Source organism: Zootoca vivipara, chromosome 1, assembly GCF_963506605.1.
Source record: "Zootoca vivipara chromosome 1, rZooViv1.1, whole genome shotgun sequence".
NCBI lineage: Eukaryota > Metazoa > Chordata > Lepidosauria > Squamata > Lacertidae > Zootoca > Zootoca vivipara.
This window is the reverse complement of record NC_083276.1, coordinates 52,470,828-52,493,854: the sequence shown is the minus strand read 5'-3', so window position 1 is coordinate 52,493,854 and position 23,027 is coordinate 52,470,828. Positions and strand designations below refer to the sequence as shown.

The following is a 23,027-nucleotide window of genomic DNA, read 5'->3' as shown; positions in this document are numbered from 1 at the left end:
TTCCTAAACTTTGTTGCATTCGTTCTTGGTGAAGTAGGCTTTCTCCAGAGCATGATTTCAAATGTACAGGTGGCACTCAACTTAGGCAGGGGTAACGTTGTGGGATAGCACATAAAGGCAAAAATGCATATAGTCAAAACCCATTGGGTTCAATGAATTGCCAAAGTATTTTCCTGGATGTCTGCCCCCTTAATTTTTTTATGTCAGTGGCATAAAGCTTTATGCGCACAAGTTAAATTTGTGTAAGTTGTGTGTTACTTGTATTTCAGAACTTGATTCCTAACCTTCTTTATTCAGTGTCAGTATGGCAGAATCCAAAAGAGTTCCTTAATTCTGAATATTGTTCATTTTATTTATTTGAGCAAGGATATGCACTTCAGAAAGTACCCACTATAGGATCCTAACTGAATTATTTTGTGCCTGCTTTGGGGGGGAAAGAGATTAGTACCGTACTAGTTTATAGTCTTAAGCTGAAGACTCAGCAGATACCATTTTAATGCAGGTTGATCTGATGTAGATATAAAAATATATAATTTGTTAGTTGACTTAAAACAGGTAATGTTAATCAGCATTCCTACATGACTTAGTTCCCGTTGCTAGTATTTTGTGATCTTTTCGACTGCAAACATATATTCTAATAAAAAAATTCCTGATACCTGAAGAAGTGTGCATGCACACGAAAGCTCATACCAAAATAAAAACTTAGTTGGTCTTTAAGGTGCTACTGAAGGAATTTTTTTATTTTGTTTCGACTCAGACCAACACGGCTACCTACCTGTAAATATTCTAATGTTTGCATTGCTATTTGGTTTTAGCCCTGAGGACTACATAGACACAAAGTCTCCTTTACCTCCAGACTTAGAAGAGCCAGAATGCACAAAAATTCTAGATCTTCCATATAGCATTCATGCATTCCAGCACTTACGGGTAAGTAATTAATGGTGTAGTCTTTTGTTACTTTACCTCTAATCTGCCTTTCTTCCTGAGATGCCCAAGTAGATTCAGGTAGTCAGGACTGCTTTGTCTTACGGTCGCTTTAAAGTATGTTATCTGTTAATTGAAGTAAATCTGAATAACTTTCTTCTTAAGGCAGCCTAGTAATATTTGTAGCCACATTACTGAACATTTTGGACAAGACTTAGGAATCATTGCAAAGCTTCTAGTGGTGATGCTTGCAATTCCCTCTCCAGCTTTCTTGCCTACAATGACTACTGTCTCATATTGCCTCCTCCACATGCATCCTAACTTCAGTTTCTATCACTTAATACATTTTTCTTCCCCATGCCTCATTTTGTAGAAAATGTTCAGATTTTTTTCCTAAAAGAAAAATATTGGAAAGTTTTGCTGGTGTAGAATTTGGATTTTTCTAAAAAGGTAGCAAGTAACACAGTAGGCTTGGTTATCTTATGCATTGATTGTAACAAGCATGGTTATTCTGCTACAGCACTTGAAGCAGCTGAAGTTCTTCAAAATTCCCCACTAACTGCAGCCTAAATTGTATGTGGGTGTTTTAGGATAAAAATAACTGAAGGTATTGATGGAACACTACTTAAACATGATTTTATATGGAATACTAGAACAATACATTTTCTAAATAACAGATGCAGCAATTTTGTGCGCTTATCTGAAAGTAAGTCCTATTAAATGTTGTGGGGCTTACCTCTGAGTAGACTGCTATAGGATTCAGTAAACTTGATATTGCCTTTTCAGAAGTGATGCCTTATGTGTTGGAATTTTTGGGCAGTATTTGCTAAATTGGGGAGCTGTGGGTAAATTTGACATGAGGAATTACTGGCTACCTTCTACCACCTTATCATAAGTGATTCCTGCTGATTCCTGGGTATTTTTGTAAAGAATGCTGAAATAGATGGACCTACGTATCAAAGAGTTACTTATTTTCTTAAGCGGAAGTTCATACTCAATATTCACACATTAGCTAACTGTTTAGAAATTCTGAATGCACACTCCTGCTATGAAAATGTGAAAACATTACTGGACCACAGAAGTTTTTGTAAAATGAAAAAAAGCAGGCAACAAAAGACTGAAGTCTGTCCACCTTGATAGTAGAGAATCCCATTTTATTTATCAGTCACTGACTCTTTTCTTTTTCTATCCTCTCTGTCCCCCACTTAGGGTATTCAAGAAAGAGTTAATCTTTCTGCACCCTTGTTACCAAAAGAAGATCCTATATTGACCTACTTATCAAGACGGTTAGGAAGAAGCATAGACGAGATAGGCCATCGCATTTATGAAGGTCTCATGAAGGTAACCACCTTGTGTGTGTCCCCAAAATGAGTGTATAGAAGCTTTGATGCAACATGAATATGGTTTACATTTAGCAGGCACTTAAATCTTCACATGCCTTCTGTCTGCTAGTTAAGTAAAAACATCCCAATGGATGCTTACTTACCCTAAGTGCTCATCTGATTTTTATGTGGCTTTTCTCCCTGTGAACCAAGACAATCTGGTGACAGTAATGTCTGCAAATTTCTACCAGTGGCCATTTAAATGAGGACCACTATAGTGCTTTGAATATCTTGATTTGCATAATTTTTAATTTGGGATTTTATGTGTTCTGTTACATTTTATGTGTGATGTACTCTTTGTATGAATTGCAGTGAGTAGTGGCTGATGCAGACACATTTATACCTATCTGTAGGAGATATATAGCCAACTCATTTTTGTTTGAATCAGTGGGCAGGACTCAGTTAACGAGTTCCATTAGTGGAAGTTTGTACAATGACTTCCACTACCGTAGCACAGCAGGACTCCCCACCCCCACCCCTGAAATTGGCCCGGGGAGGGGGAATCCCTAAGCAGTGCACAAGGGGCAGTTGTTGTATCTCACGAGCTTCTACTGACAGAACAATTGCCACAGCACCATGTTAAATTTCTTCTAGAGTTTTTATTTCATTAGCCCTCCCAGTTTTCATATACTATGAAGACTAGAATAAAATGGATTACATGCAGGTCCCAGCTTCTGGATGCAATGCATCCCCATAAAATCGTTCATTAGGCGTTCACATAATGAGCTGGCAATTTCCTCTTTTTCCTATGGGAACATTTCTAATCCAGTCTCTCTCCCTACTTCATCCATGGTTTCTTCCTGAAATGGCTGCAGCCAACCAGCAAAAGGAAAAACTGATTTGTCTGATCTCTCCTGCTCCCTGATTTGTCCAATCTCTTTCCATCCCTCCCTCCTCCCCACATGGCTTCTGCCCGAAAAAGACTCCTGCTGACCGGCGGAGCACAAACAAGTAAGGAAGTGAGCAAACTCTGGCTGTTCATATCTGAATCAGCCATCCATGCAGCAAGGTTCAGGCATAATTCTTTATGTTCACGTAACTGAATTTGGGGGCCACAGGCATTCTGATAGTGTGTGTATGTTCAGAATCCAGTTTCAGCCACCAACAGCTAAAAAGTTTAGTAACTTTAAAAAAAAAAGTAAACATTTCTTGTGCCTCCTGTTCTTCACAGAATTCTTCTTCTTGGGTATTATATAATATGGCTTCCTTCTACTGGCGAATAAAGAATGAGCCATACCAAGTAGTGGAGTGTGCCATGCGGGCTCTCCATTTTTCTACAAGGTGAGGCAAATGGATTTTTATTGCCAGCATAATACAGTCTGTTGTATAACTTGAAAATTCAGCTAATCAAGGGTGGCAGTTGCTTCCTATTAGGATTGACAGGCCAATGCAGTTATATGATGGAGTTGTAGAGGCATATCTGGAGACTCCGCCATCTCTTGTTTGACTTGCACTAGCCTCTTTGGATGGGTGGCTCTTGCTTTGTGCTGTTGGCTTATCTGAACTATATAACAGTGAATGCTAAATAGTATGTATGTGTATGTTGTACTGCTTATACAAAGATGTGTGGGAATAACTTAGGCTAGCTTTGGCATGTTCCCTGCTCCATAACCAAAGCTACTTAGTCATAACTCACTTCAGAATATTATTCTTTATCAGCAAATGGTGTTGAAATTATTATTACTATTTATAACTTACCAAACTACAATAGTTAATTCTGGTTTTTGGACCAAATAAGGAAGAAGACTATTTATACACAATTGTGCGTCATCTGATGGAAGTACTGGCTGAATTGCTCTTCATTATTAAAAAAAAACAGCAGCCTTTGTGCTTAGTCAACCCATGCGCTTTTAGACTACTGACATGCCTAGCAATAGATAAAAGTATAAGGCAGCAGGATAGATGTATACGCTTTTGGATATAAAAATACACTTCATATTAGACCAGTAGCTTAGGAAGCTCTGGGCTATCGTTATGTTGGAATTGCATTTTTGCACAGATTTTGGCTAGTAGCTTCTCAATACTTACCACTTTCCTAAACGCAAGTAACCAGACATCAAACCTGGGGCCTGGGGCTTGCCAGTTGCTTAGAAATGCCTTAGGATATCATCTTAATGACTGCTTTGTTTTTCCTCTCTCTTTCAGGCACAATAAAGATGTTGCACTGATAAACCTGGCAAATGTGCTACACAGGGCACACTTCTCGGCTGATGCAGCCATTGTGGTCCATGCAGCTCTGGATTACAGTGACGTCTTCACCAGCTATTATACTTTAGGAAACATATATGCAGTAAATAATATCTTATTTTTTTCAATTATCTAGAAAGATTATACCACATTGGTTAGCTCTCTTACAAATTGAGCAGTGAGACTCATGCATCTTCAGGACAAGAATGTTTTGAATTTGGCTATCTTTGAAGAACAGTTGATCTTTAAACCGACAGATAACATTTATTTGCATTTTTGCTCTTGTTGTTGTTTTGGAGGGCCTCACTAAAGCACCCATAATGTATCAAACTTGATTCTATTTCCAGAGCAGTCACATGCTGAAGCTCGTAATCAATATGAAATTCAGAAGTTATATTAAATGTTCATATTACGTTTGAATCCTGCTAACATGTCCTTTTTTTCCCTCAATCCCTTTTTTCAGATGCTTGGGGAATACAACCACTCAGTACTATGTTATGATCATGCTTTACAGGCAAAACCAGGGTTTGAACAAGCAATTAAAAGGAAGCATGCTGTCCTATGTCAGCAAAAGCTTGAGCAGAAACTGGAGGCTCAGCACAGGTAGTGAATTTATCCTCAAAATTCATACACAGGCTTGTTCAGATTTACTTTCTTGTTTCCTACTTCCTTAAAATAAAATATAAAACTGCATAATTTTAAATCTAAGGAAAATTAAAGCACGCACTGCAGCATTAAAAATCAGCTGCATGGTAGCATGCTGTAACTTAACTGTATCTCTTAATAAAACCTAAGAAACAAGTATACAGAAAAAACCAACCTTGAAAGTAAGTACTGACATAAGTGTATAAGCAAAAGCTATTTTAAGCAACTGAAATGTCCTTTTCTTTGGTGTTAAATTTTTCAAGATCACTTCAGCGAACATTAAATGAACTGAAGGAATATCAGAAGCAGCATGACCATTACTTAAGGCAGCAAGAGATCTTAGAGAAGCACAAGCTGATTCAGGAAGAGCAGATCCTGAGGAACATTATCCATGAAACACAGATGGCGAAAGAGGCACAACTAGGTATCTGATGTGTAACAAGATGTTCAATGGCAAATGTAAAAGCCGAAATGAAATTTGTATGTTTGTCCAAGGAATTAACCAGGGCTTTTGAATAAACCAACACACTGACTAGAACACTAGTTGGCGCCATATTAAAAATGCCAAAACGTTGCATTTTAGTGTGTTCTGCTCTGTTTTAACAAACAGACTCTCATTTCAGCATGCAGCCCCTTGTCTCCACTACAAAAAGCCACTTTTGAAGGTCACGGGACCTTTTGGAGTAACATTCTGTTAAACATGAGAGTCTTCCGCCTGCGAGGACAACCAGCAACCTTCCTTGTTCAAAAGAAATGTGTCACATGCATGGGCCTCTGAATTCTGCCTGTAAATTCATTGTGCTCCAAAGTACTAAAAATGCATGATTCTTAGAGCCCTGTAGTCTGGAGCCAAGGTTAGCAAATGCATTTCTTTCTGGCAAAAACTGAAGTGCTGGCCAAGATAGCCAATATGCACAAGCTCTGTGTGGACCAAGATAGATAGTAATTGATTATCTAAAATGCTCTTCCTCCATGCAGAATCAAGAAACATAATAAAAAAGGGAAATTTAGAATCATTTGTTTTCAGATGCTTGGAAGAGATCTGTTAAGGTATATCTTATTGATCCTAAATGCTGTCAACCATAATTTTGTTAGCCTTTAACTCGAATTCTATGTTTATATACTGCAGGAAACCATCAGATTTGTCGCCTGGGCAACCAGCAGCACAGTTTGCATTGCCAGTGGGACCAACCTGTCCGTTATCACCGTGGTGACATGTTTGAAAATGTTGAATATGTTGAGGTTTGTCTGTAGAGCATTGCTCTCCCTGCTTCATGATCTGAGGCAGGCATCCCCAAACTCGGCCCTCCAGCTGTTTTGGGACTACAACTCCCATCATCCCTAGCTAACAGGACCAGTGGTCAGGGATGATGGGAATTGTAGTCCCCAAACAGCTGGAGGGCCAAGTTTGGGGGTGCCTGATCTGAGGTGTCTAAAGATGAGGCTATTCCGTTTATACCTATTTCTATTTACTCTAGCACAGGATTTTAAAACAAAACTGGGGTGCACTGAGTTCCAGTCAATCCAATATGTAGGTTCCCTTTGGAGCCCCATCTTCCATCTTGGAGGGCACAAACTGCCTGGCTCCTAAACACAACAGACATGCATTCATTCCAGGTTGCTGATTACTGTATCTTGTCCTGAGCATCAGATGGAAAAAAGCACCCAAATATTGAAACAAACTTGCTTTGTGGCTCTCTGCCTCATCTTTGGATTCTGATCATCAAAAACTCCTTCATGGTATGCTAAGACACCAGATACGTGATGAATAGGTTTCAGGGGAAAGAAAACTAACTTTCACACTGTTCATTAAGAGAAGGAAATTGAAAGTATTGTCTGGCAAAAGGGGTTTTTTTTAATGCTTTGAAGAGAGATTGTGCCTGCCTACCACCTGTAGTTCTGAAGTCTGGGGAGGTGATTTGCACTGCTGCTTAAAATTATTAATATCAGGGCTGTTGGTTTTCTCAGCATCTCGTGAGTGGACTTCCCACATTTTCCAACATGCTCAGAATTGCTTTCCGAGCAGCACTGCATGCAACCCAATGTTGTTTGTAAGGAAGTAGCTTTTTTTCTTAAAGAAGTCTTGAGGTGTCAATTTCATGCTCCAAACCTTTTTTCTGCATTTTCTGTTTCTAGTTTGGCAGTGATTCTTCCACTTCCAGTATGACATCCATGAATTCTGAACTTCATGCCAACCACACTGACTTTGGCCATTCCTTGGAGTCTTCCCCTTTGGTCCATTCTGTCTTCTCATTATGGGGCCTGGAATCTGATGCTTACAGGGTAAGTGGATAGGGTAGCTATGACATTTCTTCCCTATGCAAGCCCTCCTAGCAGTTTCATTGTTTGCTAGTGGTGTTCTGCTAAACACAAGTACATAACTAACAAGATGCATTAAATAAAGCTAATCACTTTTTGGCCTCTTGTTGGCAGTGGTGTCTGTACACAAGCAGAATGGACTTCCACTCATCCAATAGGACTTCTCATTCCTCTCCTCCCCCTGCATCCCCGACCCCATTTGCTTCTCAAGGTGAAGTCCCATTGTGTGAGCGAAAGTCCACTCTCAAAACGTTAGATTCCTCCCAGGGTACCTTCTGGGTCGCTCTGGTTTTGTCTCTCCTTCCAACTCTGGTTTTGTCTCTCCATTCACAACTCTGTCTGCCACACAAACCACAAAGATGTTATGATAGTAAACCACGGTGAACAGAGTTCAAAACTGCAGGGCAGCCACCTGAGATTTGTCATGGATTTTGCTTGATAAACTGGGAATAACTGACCAAAGAAAGTGGAATCATTTAGAAGTTCTGGTTCCTTGTGTTCTGGCGAGATTTCTCTAGCAAGTAGAAAATCAGAGAGTCATAACTGGTAAACCCACTTTGTGATACCTTAAGAAATATTTTCTCTGTGATCAGGAGAAGCAGAATATTTTGTGGCCTAAAAGATCAGAGTGTGTAAAAACCTACCCAGCTATCCCCTCCCCAGGAGAACTACCAACTTATTTCCTGCATCCAGAAAGCAGGGGGCAAAGGTGAGTACTGTTAATAAATTAATTCATATGTCATTTGTATGCAAATGTAGCCAGAGCAGCTCACAGCAGCAGCAGCATAATAATAGTATAATACAAAAATACAGTTTTTGAAACATGTAATATGCCTAGCACTGAAAAACCAACAGCAATGAGACTAAAAGTTGTTGCATGTGATGTTCAGTTAGAAAACTGGAAAATAGGCTGCAGTCCTTTGCATGCTACCTTTAGAGTAAATCAGAATGAGTTCAGTGGGATTTTCTTTTTAAGGTTTACCTTTAGTGCTGTGGCATAGTAAAGAGTGCCAAACCAAAGCTACTTTTGTCTGACAGTAATGAACATTTGTTCTGCCTCTCTAATTTATAAAGCAATTTAATTCTACTAGGATTGTTTCTATTCATTTGGTAGTCCTGTAGTCTGAAACATATTTTTATACCTGTGTGGTGTTTGTTTAAATTTCTTAGAATCCATTCAATACTTAGCAGTCCAGGGGATGACGATGCACAAACAGAGATCTATGAGCCAGATTGTTCTTCCATTACTGATGCCCATAACAGCGACTCTTTGCACTTTTTGATCAAAGAACTAGACAGTCATCTGGATCTGAGAGTAAAGATGCCAGATGATCATGCCAAACAAGTAAGAGATTTTATGATTATATTTGAAGATTGTTAGTATACTTATGGTCTTCTCTGTCCTATAAATTGCCACTTTCAGACTTGACAACTTCTTGAAAGCAAGAGGTCTTCCCACATAAAATTCAGTTTGGAAATGGCCAAGTCACCACGGAAGGGAAGCCTGTAGCCATTACAACATGTTTGTTTCAATTGACCTACCTGCAAAATGTTCAAGGCAGCACCCTGCTTTTGCATTACAATCAGATTCTGTGAACTTGGTTTATTCGGTTAGTTGACATGATACAGGTGCAAGGAAGCATTTATGCACTTCCAATTAGTGGTGCTTTACATTGTGTTATAGCTGGTGGCTACGAGTTTGAGCTGTGAATTGGGAAATCCGTAACTGGCATCTTACCACTGCTGTGAACTTGCTAGTTGGCCTAAGGCAAGCCACTTTCTCTCAATCTTAGCACTGAACCACCCCAGCAATATGGGCAAAATTATCACCTCCTTTCCCTCTGTAAAGGACCAGAAGTAGCTAAATCAAGCCAGCTTAGGCTATATTACTGGACTATTTAGACTTGCGGTTTCTGTTTGTTTTCTGTTGGATTTTGACTATGTTGTTTTCTCCAAACTCTCTACCAACAGTAAGCCTTCATGCAGATAGCGTAAGACTCATCTGGTTTTAGCCAAAGTTCAGGTTGCTTGTTTTCAGTTCTATGATCATCATTGTCTCTACAAGCATAATACATTATTTGTTTAATTTATGAAGTTAACATGGAGCTGATGATTTTTCCAGTTGAATTGCAATGATTTTTCCAGTCTTTGCAATTTAGCCATAACCATCCAAATAGAAAAGTAGGCTCTCTTGGGTTTTCATTTTGTGGTAAAACCTGTTGATCCTTTAGATCATTAAATTTGAATTACCAAACTAACTTTTCTGCATTAAAGTCTTGCATTCGATAGGTTCAAATGTATGGTTTTAAACACTTCTCTGTCTTGCACAGATATTATACTCTCGTGTCAACAATCAATCAGTTACGCAGCAGCAAATAGGATCATTCATCTATCATGCCATTGTAAAGGTAATTGCAATGACTGCAATGTATGCTTTTTATTTTCCTCTTAGAGTATATGGATTTTTTTCCAGAATCCCAAAGGGCCCTCATCTACAAAAGCAATTATCTCTTTAATTGATTCAGAGTGTTCCACTTAAGTCAACTGTAAATCATTCCACTTCTTTATTTTTGTTAGAAATGTTTCTGATTTTTATGCATGAAAAGTGCTGATTTGGTCAGATTTTACAGCCTCCGTGACTGATTGACATAGAGTGAAATAAGGACAAACAAAGAATATAATACCACGAGTACCAATGATGACTAGAAATTGAATTTGTTTCAAGCTATTCTTGGTATGGTCGAAAACATACAGGGTCCTTTTGTCAAGAAATATATTGATAGCTGTGAAGCCTTGGATTGACAAATACTGAAGGAGATTTACAGGCCAATATTCCTGCTGTACACTATATCTATGATTTCAAGAAATATAGCAATCTAGGAAATTGTAGGAAAGAAATTCTGCTGCAGTACTGCTGCCTTCCGGAAAGAAAATGTACAGTGCTAGCTCTGGTAAATGTTGGAAATGTAATAGTATATTCTGAATTATAGCATTTTAACCATACAGGAATGCTAGAAGGATAGGGTAGGTATCCCAGAGACTATAGAATTGTGTATTTGCTTTATCTATAGTGGCTTCCTAATGGCATATGTTCTATGGGCAGCTCACGATAGAAAAGAGTAAAATATAACAACAGCAGAATTAAAATAGCAGCATAAAAGCTTTTGAACCCACAGAAAGGAGACATAACTTGTCAGAAAATACATGCACATAGATACTCATGTTGTAATGTGAATTGTTTGATTCACAGAATACTAGCACTCTTAGTCAATTTAATTACATATTTTATTCTAAGCAAGACTCTCATGTAGCTTTTGTTTATGTGTGTGTGTGTGTGTGTGTGTGTGTGTGTGTATTCCCTGCTGATTCACAATTCCACTTAACTGATGAGATATTAAACAGATCTTAGACCTTAGACATGGGCCTTAGAAACACCTCAGTAACACCTTCCACATTATATAGGAGCATAATCTCGTAAAGCTGCAGGTATGCAAATCTGTTCTTTTATTGTTACTGCTGCTTTTAATGCAAGCCATAAATACTGCAGAAAGCATTTAGATAGCTGTGAGATGGGGGCTAAACATGCTCCCTGCCCTTGATAATCAAGCTTGTTATCACTTGCGTCAGCACATCCTGTGTTCGTTATTTCACTAGGGTGTGATAGAATATTGGGACGTAGTTAGATCAATGTTTTGCTGTGTGCAGCTGATTGGTATATGCATGACCCTCCGGCAGTGATCTCAGCAAACATCTGTTGCTGTAACATCTAGGGGGGCAGTGGTAGTCTAACATGGTAAAGCATAGAATGAGATTAATGAGGGTAGCCTTTCTTTTTTGTGGTTAATTTCAGGCAAGGGATCCCTTATGGTTGGTTCTCAATGAGGCTGGCCTTTACTGGCGTGCATTTGGAAATGGCACCTTTGCCTTCACTTGCTTACAAAAGGCCTTTAACTTGACCCCACATGAATTCCAGGATATTCCTTTAGTCAATCTAGCCAACCTTCTAATTCATTATGGTCTTCATCTGGATGCCAGCAAACTTCTCCGAAAAGCTTTAGCCATCAATGGCTCTGAGGTGAGTCTTCATTTTTCCCCTGTTCTCTTCTGTTCTGTTTGCTTAAGTAGGATTGAAGCAGAAGTATTTCTTTCATACCCCATCTCAGTGTCCAGAAGTGAATTAGTAGAAGTGGTTTGTTACATTTGAATCTTGGGAAGTTGCTTGAATGTATTGATGTAAAAATATATTTACTCAAAGGGGCCTAGCACTTGTTTGCTAACTTCACACAAATTAATTCTTTAAACCCTGTCTTCATTTTGTTCAGCTGCTGTTAATTGACATGGTTGCCCAGGACTCCTAACTAGTCAGAAATATTTATACAAGGGTTTCAGAACACTTCAATAATGTTCATAAACCATTGAGTGGAAGGAAGTTCACACGGGGGGGGGGCGGGCGGGTCCCATCCAACACCCTGTTCCCCTTCCTAAGAAAATCTAGAGGATCAAATGACCTCTTGAACAATTGGGAGAAGTGGGAATCTTGAATCCACCCCTAACTGTTCGGAGGATCCTTATTATACCACCTAGAGAAGCTTTTGTAGAACAGTGGGAACTAGATGGGGCAGGGCATGAAAAGGTCCCCTTCAATTAGTTTCCTTCTACTTTAGCTGCTTAAGAGCCAAACCAATAAGTCTATACTGTATCTTATAGGTTTGAATACTGTATTATCAGTCTTAATGTAAAAAGATACTGATATCTTAAAGGGCGGCTTTAAGTACATATGCGTACATACACACACATATTTGAAACAGAACTCCCAAGATCTGAGCATGCTTGTTGTAAATTTCCAGTTCTTTTGACAACTGAACTGAAATCTGGGTTTTGCCTATGCCTGTGCTGATGGAAGTTTGCCTTTCGCCTTTTTAGCCTCTGACCTTCTTGAGCTTAGGAAATGCCTGCTTGGCTCTGAAGAACGTCAGTGGGGCATTGCAGGCTTTCAGGCATGCCCTGGATATTGCGACAAAGTGTCTGGAGTGTGAGAGGAGCCTGAAGCTGATCCGCTGTTTGCAGTTCTATCCGTTTCTGTACAACATCACCTCTTCTGCCTGCAGTGGTAAGCAGCTGCTGAAACAGTCCCCAAATTAGTAACTTTATCCCTTCATCACTACCTGCAGAAACTGGACTACTTCTCTTTCTCTCCCTCATTGATAATCTGTTTTTCATCTGCTCACGCTCTCTCTCTCTCTCTGTCCAACTAGAAAAGGGAACAGTGGGTTTTTTCAGTTAGATCTAATTGAGAGTAATTTTTGGAAAGCTATCTTCCCAGAATTCCCTATCTAATTCTCCTTACAAATTGGGTGCAGTGTTTACTAAATAGAGAATGCTAGGATAGTTTCAAGCCCTTCAAGAGCATTGCTCTGCTGTAGGGCTGCTGCAATAGTCCCATGTTTACACCTCATCTGTTTTCTTAGCAAATACCAAGAACCAGGGAGACGGGGAGAGAATGGCCCTAAACATGGAATAACATGTCACTTTAAACCCATCTGCACCACTATATAAAAGCAGGCTCCCTGTTGTTCAGAACTTGCTGTAAATATTTGAAGAGATTTAGCTTCCTGTTCAAGTAAAGCTGTGAAAAGATTAAACAAATTCTGTCTTCACCTATAGCTGCTAAATCTCCGGTGCGTTTTTGCTCCTTAATAGCACTTAAATTTTATTTGAATATATGATTGGAACTGAACTAGTATAATCCCTATCCAATTATCCGTATGAGCTAACACATTAGGATTATTTAAGGCAGTGGTTCCCAAACTTTTTGATATGGCGACCTATAAGTCCAAATTTACTTAGGATGGTGACCCATCATTTTACTGTCACATGACTTTTGGACTTTGGTCTTCAGCAGCTGTCTGTTTTGTACATTTCAATTGCAAGTCTGCCTACTTTTAAACCATCACTTGAGGCATCGAAGCAAAATTCAACAATACCCCTATTAATATGGAGTTTAATTTATTGAAATATTTATAGTACTTACTAAATTATTACTGGTTTGTTTGTGAGAATGTAAGAACACCAACCATCAGATTGCAGGGTATTTCCTCATAAACTGTAAAACTTTATTCTAAAAGCATAGTTACACAATCAGTGATAGATATAATGAACTACGAGCATCTTAAAGTTTTATTTACGATAAGCCCATTTTATCAAGTATCAGCGGGATGGCTTGAGCTTGCATTTTATTACCAAGTAGGTCAATGGAGGCTTTGATGGTTGTCAGACATAGCCTCACATCAGTTAATACATAGGATAAAGGTATTTCTTATTTCAACTAAGCACATTTCAAATCACCCTTGGCTCAACTATTTACTCATCCTCTGATTTGTGGGTGCTTACAAGCACATTGTGCCAAGTTGTCACCAGATCTGCTGCAAGCCACCAGAGAGCAGTTCACTAGCATTACAATGTGAAACTTGACCCTTTCTGGCATTTGGTTACAAGTATCAACACAGCATTATAATATGCCAAAAAATGCAAAATGTTATCTGAGGTACTATACCAGTTAAGAATTAAAAGCAATAATCCTTTTGGGTTTACTTATACAACCGATGACACATTTGCACAAGCATCACAACCCACAGGTTGAGAAACGCTGAATTAAGGGATGGAATTGCATGGCATTCCCCTACTTAAGTATCTTCTCTATGCCAATATTTTATTTTCCCATGTTTCATAAAGAGATTAGGGATTAGAAACAGGACTGCATATGTGCATCCAGATTCTTAGCATAAGTGCAGAACCTAGAATCAGACTTCTCAGAATCTCAGCTTTCAAAAAGGAAGTTTTTTGTTTCAGTTGAAGGGAGAAATTTAAAGCTATGCTTTTGTACAAGGCTTAACCCACAGTGGTGCTGAGCAAGACTTCTTGCAGTCTGAGCCCATAGCGAGGGGGGTAGGCAGAGTTTCCTGTAGTATACAAGTGCGCTTTTTTTCTCCTCTCTGGTTGGTGTCTATTAAGACTGTTGGCTTCCACTTCATTGTCCTCCAATACCCAGCCTCCATTCTTCTCTTCTCTTCTTTTTGTCATACCTGACATTGTCAAAACAGATTCTTAGGGTGCAAGTAGAACCCAAAGATTCAGAAAATGTTTGTGAGCTTCCGTAACCAAGTGAAGAAACTTTCCTTTACATTCAGTGCTGGTTACAGATTTTCACTACTGACTGTGATTCAACCCTTGGTTATACAAAGTGTTAAAAATCACACATAAATGCACTTCTGAGTAGTTTAGGATTGCTAAATTCAAGGCCATCTACTGTGAAAGCGCAGGATCAGAATATTGACCAAAATCTCTGCCTTTGTAAATTAAGATTCTCATGACTGCTAGAATATGTGAATTTTTTCATGTTCATCTATCTTTTGAAGTAAAATCCCAATCTTCTGTTACATTTTCAACAAGTATGGCAACAATATTATGCACAGAGTATGGGTTTTATTGAAATACGGGTTCTAAGGACTGATTCATTCTTCTATGTTAGTTATTTTGCTTGCATGACTGTTTGTAGGAAGGAAGTAAAGAGCTTTCTTCTCTCTGTTCATAAGAATGATGGTCCCAATGTGGTCGTTCCCAATTTGGCACTAATCTGGGTTCATAAGGATGATATTTCTTCCCTCTGTTCATAACTATTAATAAGTCTCAGGGGAAAAAATCAAGATCTACCAGTGGGAAAGTGGACAAAACATGGATTCAATATTGGAAGCTTCCATATTGACATTGTTCTCTCTCTTGCTCTTCATATGCTGTGTTCCTTTCTTTTATAGACTACAAAGGTGGGAAACACTTCAGGTCATCTTGTCTATCCCCTGCTAATGTGAGAACATTAGACATTTGAACATGAGAAATGGTGTGGACATTTCTTTTGTTGCTGTTATTTTTAGAATGTGAAATAAACATTCTAATGACTCCAGCTTCTGACACTTGATTTTATTTTATTTTTTGCGGGATTGAAAAAAATGGAAAGTGAAAAGAAGAAACCAGGAATTTGCCAGGATGTCTGATGATCATTGTTCTGTGTTATCTTTTCTTTTTCCTTTTTCCTTAATAGGCTCAAAGGGGGGGGGGCTCTTTATGGGAATCAAACCTTTGAAACATATTTGAGCATATCTCAAGCACAGGGACACCCAGAACTGACTGAGTCCATCTAGCTTGTTATTGTGTATTGTGTCCCCAGATGTTTTGGGCTACAACTCCTGTTGGTCCCAGCCTGCGTGAACATGGGGCAGGGATGATGGTGGATGAAGTTCAAAACATCTGAAGGGCACCAGTTGAGGAATGCCAGTCTACCTTGACTGCCAATAGCTCTCCAGGGATTGAATCAGGGATTTTTCCCAGTCCTATCTAGAAATGCCAGGGATTGAAACTGGGATATCAGCATGTAACGCATATGCTCCTCCACCGATACACAAAAAGTAGATAGTGCAACATTGGCGTAGTGTTGTGCTACATAATCAAATAAATAAAAGCTACATGTAGGTTTGTTTGCATTCCACATGTTACTGGTGCTAACTCCTATTTAATGGAAAGTCATGACTTTGTGGAACACACGTCCGGTAATCTTGAACACATCCAGATTAAGGTTCAGTAATAATACACAACTAAATACCCAGAGTAGTTGAGTATCACTACTATTGTACTTGTTGCTGCCCCAGTTAGGTATGGGGTGGCAGTTAATTGCATTGATGATTGCCATCTCTCTGAGCACAACTCTTCAGCATACTACTAATTGAACTGACCATACTGCAGAAAAGGGATGACATGTTATGCAGGCATACCTCGCTTTATTGCATTCAACAGATGATTGCTTCTTACGAAGATGCGGATGCAGCTGCAAGCAGTCCGGCCGCTTCCAGAGGAAGGAAGCCCTGCCCTGCCCTTGCCATCCACCTTCTGGCCACAGGAGTAGAACTGACTAGGGCTGGAGCTGGAACTAGTTTTTTTTTCCCCACCCCACCCCTGCAGCTGCAAGGTGTGTGGCTTAATAGACTACAGTATCATGTAAACGTAACTTGTACATGCACTAGGAAACAAAACAAAAAGTCTGACTTGCTTTATTGCGGTGGTCTGGAACCAAATCCGCAATATCTCCAAGGTATGCCTGTACACTCCCATTACTTTTGGTTTCTTACTATAAAGGTGGAAGAATGAAAGGGCTTCAGTAGCAATAGATCCTATTCCTCCCTTGACATGCTGGTTTAGCAGTGTGATAATAGGTGGTTTTTATCTGAGGTAAATAAATAATTTTATTTATCAAATAACATAAGAATGGCAATTAGGCACAGGGCTGTGCTTTGTCCCTTAGACACTCCCTGTCCCAGGTACAGAATTACATGGCAAAAATTAATGGTCACCAGAACTGCTCCAAATATGTCAATATACATACAGTATTTACTTACAAGTAACTCCATGTTCTGTGGGACTTACTCCCTTGCAAGTGGATTTAGGATACCGTATTTTTTGCTCCTTAAGACGCACTTTTTTCCTCCTAAAAAGTAAGAGGAAATTCTTTGCGTCTTATGGAGCAAATGTGTGGTCCCTGGAGCCGAATTGCCCAGGGGCGAAAGGCAGGTCGTGCTTTCTTTTTTAGAAAGAGCTAAAGGCTAACAAGAGGGAAAGAGAGTGTTGAAAGGAACCCGCTCAACAGCTGATAGCAAGAGATCGGGGAGGGAGATAAGGGAGCTAGCTCCCTTTCCGGCCCGCCCAGGCCTCAATTGTTGTCTGCAGTGGGAGGCTGTTTGCTTCCCCAGCGACGTGACTGGCTGATTAGATTATCTGTCTGGAAACTGTAGAAATGGGTCCCTTTCCTAGAGAAGCTGCAGAATGAGCTGATCCTAAAAATGGAGCTTTCCCCCTTTGCAAAAAAAAGCACAACTGTGAGCTGACCCCCCCCCCAAAAAAGGGGCTTTCCCCATTTGCAAAAAAAGCAGCACAACTTTGAGCTGATCCTCAAAAAAATGGAGCTCTCCCCCTTTGCAAAAGAAGCTTCCTCAAATATTTAATTTGGGAGGGGGGGGCAAAGGCACCTAGGCCTCTAGGAGTTGGCTGCTATGCATAGGACAATTCAAGAAAGCAAAAAAAAAAAATCTTGTTTTCCTCCTCTAAAAACTAGGTGCGTCCTATGGAGCGAAAAATGCTGTATATCCTAGGTGTCACAGTGTTTGCCAAATTTTCCTTTTCACTTAAGTGTTTTGCAGAAAGGTTGTTGAAAGTTTATAATGCAATTATGTGCATGCTTATTCAAAAATAAGTTCTGTTCCCAGTAAAGCAACTGTAGGGTTAGAGCCTTAAATATGCTTGAGCTAGACAATTCTCATGCCCTCCAGGTGTTTTGGACAACAGCCGCCATGGCCAAAAAATGGTCAGGGTTTATAGAAGTGTTCTCCAAAACATCTAGAGGACAACAGGTTGGAGAAAGGTTTGGTAGGCCAAAATAAATGTTCAACCACAGTAACTGTTTCTGACTTCCAGTCCTTGAGGTACCTACTTTCCTTTGTTAACATGAATATCAAGCACTATTGTTCGGGGGATTACCTTGGATGGTCCCAGATGGACTTTTAAAAATTAACTTTGGTGGCATGCTCACACCTCCCTCTTTCATCTGCCACGATGGTGGCTTCCTCTACATTCTTTAGGACAGCTTTCTCCAACTTGGTCGCCTCCAGTTGTTTTGGATTGCAACTCCCATCAGTCCCAGCCAGCATTGCTAACGGTCAGGAACGGAGGAAGTTGCAGTCCAAAACATCTGGAGGGAACCAGGTTGAAGAAGGTTGGCTTAGACTTTGTGTATATGCACCCATACATGGTGATTCTCATTCTGTAGCATTCTAGTTATGGTTTCTCTTAGGTTTTTTCTTATTATGAAGCTCCTGTTCATTCCCTATCTTTTCTTTAAAAGCATCTATACTGTGCTTTCTTAAAGTGCTGTGTTTTCTGGTGCCCTCTTGTGGCATAAGGTATCGCATTTCCATTCAGCAGTATGTATATCTTTGAGCTTTTTGGAATAAGCTCCTTAGGTGGTTTCCTTTTGGTGTTGTTTTCTCCAGAGCTATACTGGGAGAATTTATACAGTATCGACCAGCTTTTAGAATAGGGTAGACTAGGATCTTACATGGGAGGAAGCTACTTTTAGACTAGTATCTTATCAATTTTACATCACCCACACCACACATGAGGCTTTGAAGAACCTTCAAACATTCTTTTAGAAAAGCAAGATTTCCCAAAGTTCTGGCGAGAAATTGTAATTTATAATCCTGTTTTTTTCCAGTTTGGACAAGAAGAACAGGATCATATTGTGATCTACAGTTAGCAACACAATAATGTCTAAAAAAAAGTTAGGTGCTGGCTCCCAAACGCCACAAACCCAGAAGTGAGTGTTTCGGTTTGCAAATGTTCTTTGGAACCCGAACATCCAATGGGGCTTCTGAATGGCTACAGGAGCTTTCTGCAGCCAATTGGAAGCCACACCTTGGTTTCAAAATGTTTTGGAAGTCGAACGGACGTTCAGAACGGATTCCATTCAACTTCCTTTTTTTAAAAAAAAATATTTTTATTAATTTTCCAATTAAAACCAATTATATCACATTCAATATTTCAAATTATACACATATATATATCAATCAAACCGAATGTTATGCCAAATCATCTAAAGAATTTTTTATTTGGGTTCCCATGCTTCAAGAAATTGGGAATTCCTCGCAACCGTCCACTGCCGTCTTTTTTCTAAAGTTCAAATCGTCCTCCAAGTTCATAATAATCCAGATCTTCCCCTTACAGTCACATAGATGTTTTCCACTTTCAACCGATTGTTTCCCAGCTGCTGAGATAAATATCAAACAAAGTTTCACAGATGTTCTTTCTCCTGTGTGAGTTAATCAGTCCAGCCTCCCCATAAATCTTCTTAGTGGAGCTCCCTGTTGCGTCGAAGCAGCTCGAAGCAGCGCCATCTTAAAAAGCTCAAATCACTTTCGTTTTCTCTCATAGCCATGAAGATTTACGATCTTTATAGAATTTACAGCTTTTCCAGGCAGGAGACCCAAACATCAAACCATAAACTCTTGGTAAATTAATGGATCTCCTTGCCCTATACCTGAACTTAACTTCAGGTCGCTGCTCCAATTTAAAGTGCGTCACAGCTCATAAATCCTCCGAACGCGTCCAGAACTCCTTCCGTCCGACTAGGGGGGGGCTTTTCTCATCGGCAACTCCACATCTTTAAAAAATATGCTCAGTAACAACAGTTATAAAGTTCAACTCACACAGTCTTTTGCTTCTCTTTCACTCCAAACAAGCCAGGACATCGCGTCCGGGAAGGTACGAGGCAACATATATGAAGAAAAAATAAAAACTCACTTCCCTTATCGCTCCGTCCCCATCAATCCTTCTTCCAGATGCAGTACAGCCTTTGACTCCTCTCCCTCAGCAGCATAAATTTCTCAGCAGTAAACAGCGCTTCTTCCCCTCCTTCTGAAGTATGTCCATAGATTTAAGCCTAATTATCTTCTTTAACCATGGAAATCCCCGCCATGCAGATTAGCGTCCGGGAGTCCTGGCCCTCGTAAGTGCTCAGCCCAAGCTCCCCCCACTCCAAAAACAGTCGGAGTGGGTCTGGGGGCATCGCGGGCCAGCGGCCCCTCTCCGTAACCCCCGGAGAGGGTAGGGGGTTGCCATTTACTCCCCTAGCAACCGCCAAATTCCTTACGAAGGTCAGAGAGATGGAAAACAGGTCCGCCATTCCTGCCGGCGGAAACCGGAATCCGGATTCCATTCAACTTCCAAGGTACCACTGTATATAGAGTAAGAGTTCTCAGAATAGAAGTTCTGTTACTCAGAAAAATATAATAATCTATACCTTACTAGATATTACTTAAAGCTTGTATCGAGTGCGGTACACAGTATAATAACATAAGTGTAAGGTGGCGCTGTGGTTAAACCACTGAGCCTAGGGCTTGCTGATCAAAAGGTCGGCGGTTCGAATCCCTGTGACGGGGTGAGCTCCCATTGCTTGGTCCCAGCTCCTGCCAACCTAGCAGTTCGAAAGCACATCAAAAATGCAAGTAGATAAATAGGAACCGCTATAGCGGGAAGGTAAACGGCGTTTCCATGTGCTGCTCTGGTTTTCCAGAAGCGGCTTTGTCATGCTGGCCACATGACCTGGAAGCTATACGCCGGCTCCCTCGGCCAATAATGCGAGATGAGCGCGCAACCCCAGAGTCGGTCACGACTGGACCTAATGGTCAGGGGTCCCTTTACCTTTACTAATAACATCATAAATAGTAAACCATTTCTTTAAGGGAAAATGGTGAAAGGACAAGATAATAGGTAGAAGCCAAGTGGGGCATCCCTAAAAGCATCTTCATGAGAGAGTTTTCAGTTGCTTTCTTAGAGTAAGAAGGTAGGAAAAACACAACCAGCATGTGGAAGCAATCTGCTATCATAGGCATTCTTTTGGAAAACGACCTGATCACCTACCAGCTCAAATTGTGCTTCTGGGATTCCCATGCAGCAGGTGCTATCCAGCCACAGTCAGCCACAAGGGAACTTGCCAAGAGCAGGACTCTTGTTAGAAATATGTAACAAACCCAAATCTGACAAACAAAAGTGTCTGTGGTTGCTACATTACCGACATTTAGGAATAAGTTCCAGTGAATTTTGTGAAACTTTGGAGTATATTTTGCTTTTGTGCATCAGATTTGCTATTAAAGTTTCTCTCGGAGCCACTATGAAATGTGGCTCTCCTGGCCACGTAGATGAATTTGAAGATACAAGAAGTGCTGCTGAATCACAAAGAAGGCAAGTAGAAAGAAGATCAAATTTACTTTGCTTTCAACTCTTCAGTCTATTTAGCAATACTTTTCAAGATTTGAAGTTTTACACTTCTAAGTGTTACAATCCTAAAATAATGCTGCAGGCCAGATCGATTACATTTATGAAAATGAGAGGCAAATCTATTGCTTTAAAAATATAAATATAATGCACATTAGTGGCAGTCTTCCATCACATGAGACATTCCTAGAGGTGGGTCTGTATTGTTGAACAGGTTGCCCACCTGCCTTAACACTAAGAGATCCATTAATGCAGCTTCCAAGAAGTTGTCTTTTTCTCTCTCAGATGAGGTTTTTCTGGTCCTGTGGCCACGGCTCAGGAACATTTTCAGGTGTGCTGCTTGGGTGTTTTAAGAGAAATAGTACTGAGCAGATATTTTACCCTAAAAATAAGCAATGTTGGGTTGGACTCAGGCCAAGTCATGGTTTACAGCCATTGTCGTTCTGGCTTGCTGTAAACAGGAGTAGGTAGATAGAATTGGTTTACATAAATAGGCCAATATTGAGACATAGAGCCCCACCTCATTTTATTGCACTTTGCCTTATTGCAGTTCACAAATATTGTTCCTTATGACGTCACGGGTGCAGCTGCAGGCAGCCCGGCCGCTTCCAGGGGAAGGAAGCCCCTCCACCATTGCTGCCCCTCTTCTGGCCACAGAAGTAGAGCTGGCTACTGGTTTTCCCTTCCTGCCCCTGCAGCCAGGGGCTTGGCTTAATAGGCTACTGCAGCATAGGGTAAACATAACTTTAATCACCGGGGAACAAAAAATATTGTGTTACAGTACTTGCTTTCTTGCGATAGTCGCTTTCTTGCAGTGTTCTACAATATCTCCAAGGTATGCCTGTATTTAGGAAGATAATGGCTGAAGATGGGGGTTCTCCATACAAGAAAGGTTGTGGACATAGATAATATTTTATTCTGGAAAGAGAAAAAACAGAAATGCATACGAGAAGCTGTAATACAAAAACCAAAGAAGTTTTCCGAGAACATGCCATTGCCATTCTAACGGTCTGTGCATTTCACCCTCCCCTGTCTTCTAAAGGACGTCAAGTTATATTTGAGGCACTAATTGAAATTCAGGCCACACCACTGCTTAGCCTGCTGCTCTATATGTAGCATCAGAGTACCCTGAGAGGCATTGCAAATAGCATTTCCTAGTCTTTCTTATCTGCTGACGATGTTGGAGAGTTAAATTTAGAAGCCGTCTTCCATGTTGGGCCTCGTTCCCAGACAGGGCTGAGAACACGCTGTGGTCTCCATCCACGTCACAGGGAGAAAATTCACGTTGTAACCATTGGAGAGGGAGGACAATGATTAGGGTATGGTGGCTTTTATGGTAGCTGCCCCCCCTGGCCCATTATTCATAGATCAATTGTGCATTTTTAAAGGGGCTATAGGATTGCCAGCCATTCTCTGGGGAGGTGGGTTTGTGTACGTGTGTCCCTTTTGTGCCACATTGTGTTCAAATTTAGCAGACAGACGTTCGCCCTGCTTTTTTCTTTTCATGATTTATTTAGTGATGGTTTATATTTCATAAGGGTAATTTTTAGCACTATCGTTGCTGGGAACAGAGCCCATTATGCAATTGGTCAGACATTGGGTTGTGTGCCTTGCTGCTGCTGCTTTTCTAATGCAAAAAAAGAAATGTCACAACTGTAACATTTAAAAGTAAGTTATATTGGAGTAATAGATGTTTTATTA

At 40.2% G+C, this 23,027-nt stretch overlaps 1 protein-coding gene across 2 annotated transcripts in view; it reads left to right on the top strand.

Moving 5' to 3' along the window:
* TTC17 (tetratricopeptide repeat domain 17) overlaps positions 1-23,027 on the top strand; it is a 54,541-nt gene that overhangs the window by 11,331 nt on the left and 20,183 nt on the right. The window contains exons 4-16 of one of the 2 annotated variants that reach the window (XM_035116059.2): positions 816-927; positions 2,134-2,265; positions 3,478-3,587; positions 4,452-4,596; positions 4,957-5,096; positions 5,402-5,562; positions 6,268-6,380; positions 7,275-7,421; positions 8,051-8,166; positions 8,628-8,802; positions 9,788-9,865; positions 11,308-11,532; positions 12,381-12,567. In XM_035116059.2, the coding sequence (XP_034971950.2) occupies positions 816-927; positions 2,134-2,265; positions 3,478-3,587; positions 4,452-4,596; positions 4,957-5,096; positions 5,402-5,562; positions 6,268-6,380; positions 7,275-7,421; positions 8,051-8,166; positions 8,628-8,802; positions 9,788-9,865; positions 11,308-11,532; positions 12,381-12,567 (1,841 nt within the window). The remainder of the gene's footprint in view (positions 1-815; positions 928-2,133; positions 2,266-3,477; positions 3,588-4,451; positions 4,597-4,956; positions 5,097-5,401; positions 5,563-6,267; positions 6,381-7,274; positions 7,422-8,050; positions 8,167-8,627; positions 8,803-9,787; positions 9,866-11,307; positions 11,533-12,380; positions 12,568-23,027) is intronic. The other variant, XM_060274745.1, reaches the window with a different exon arrangement.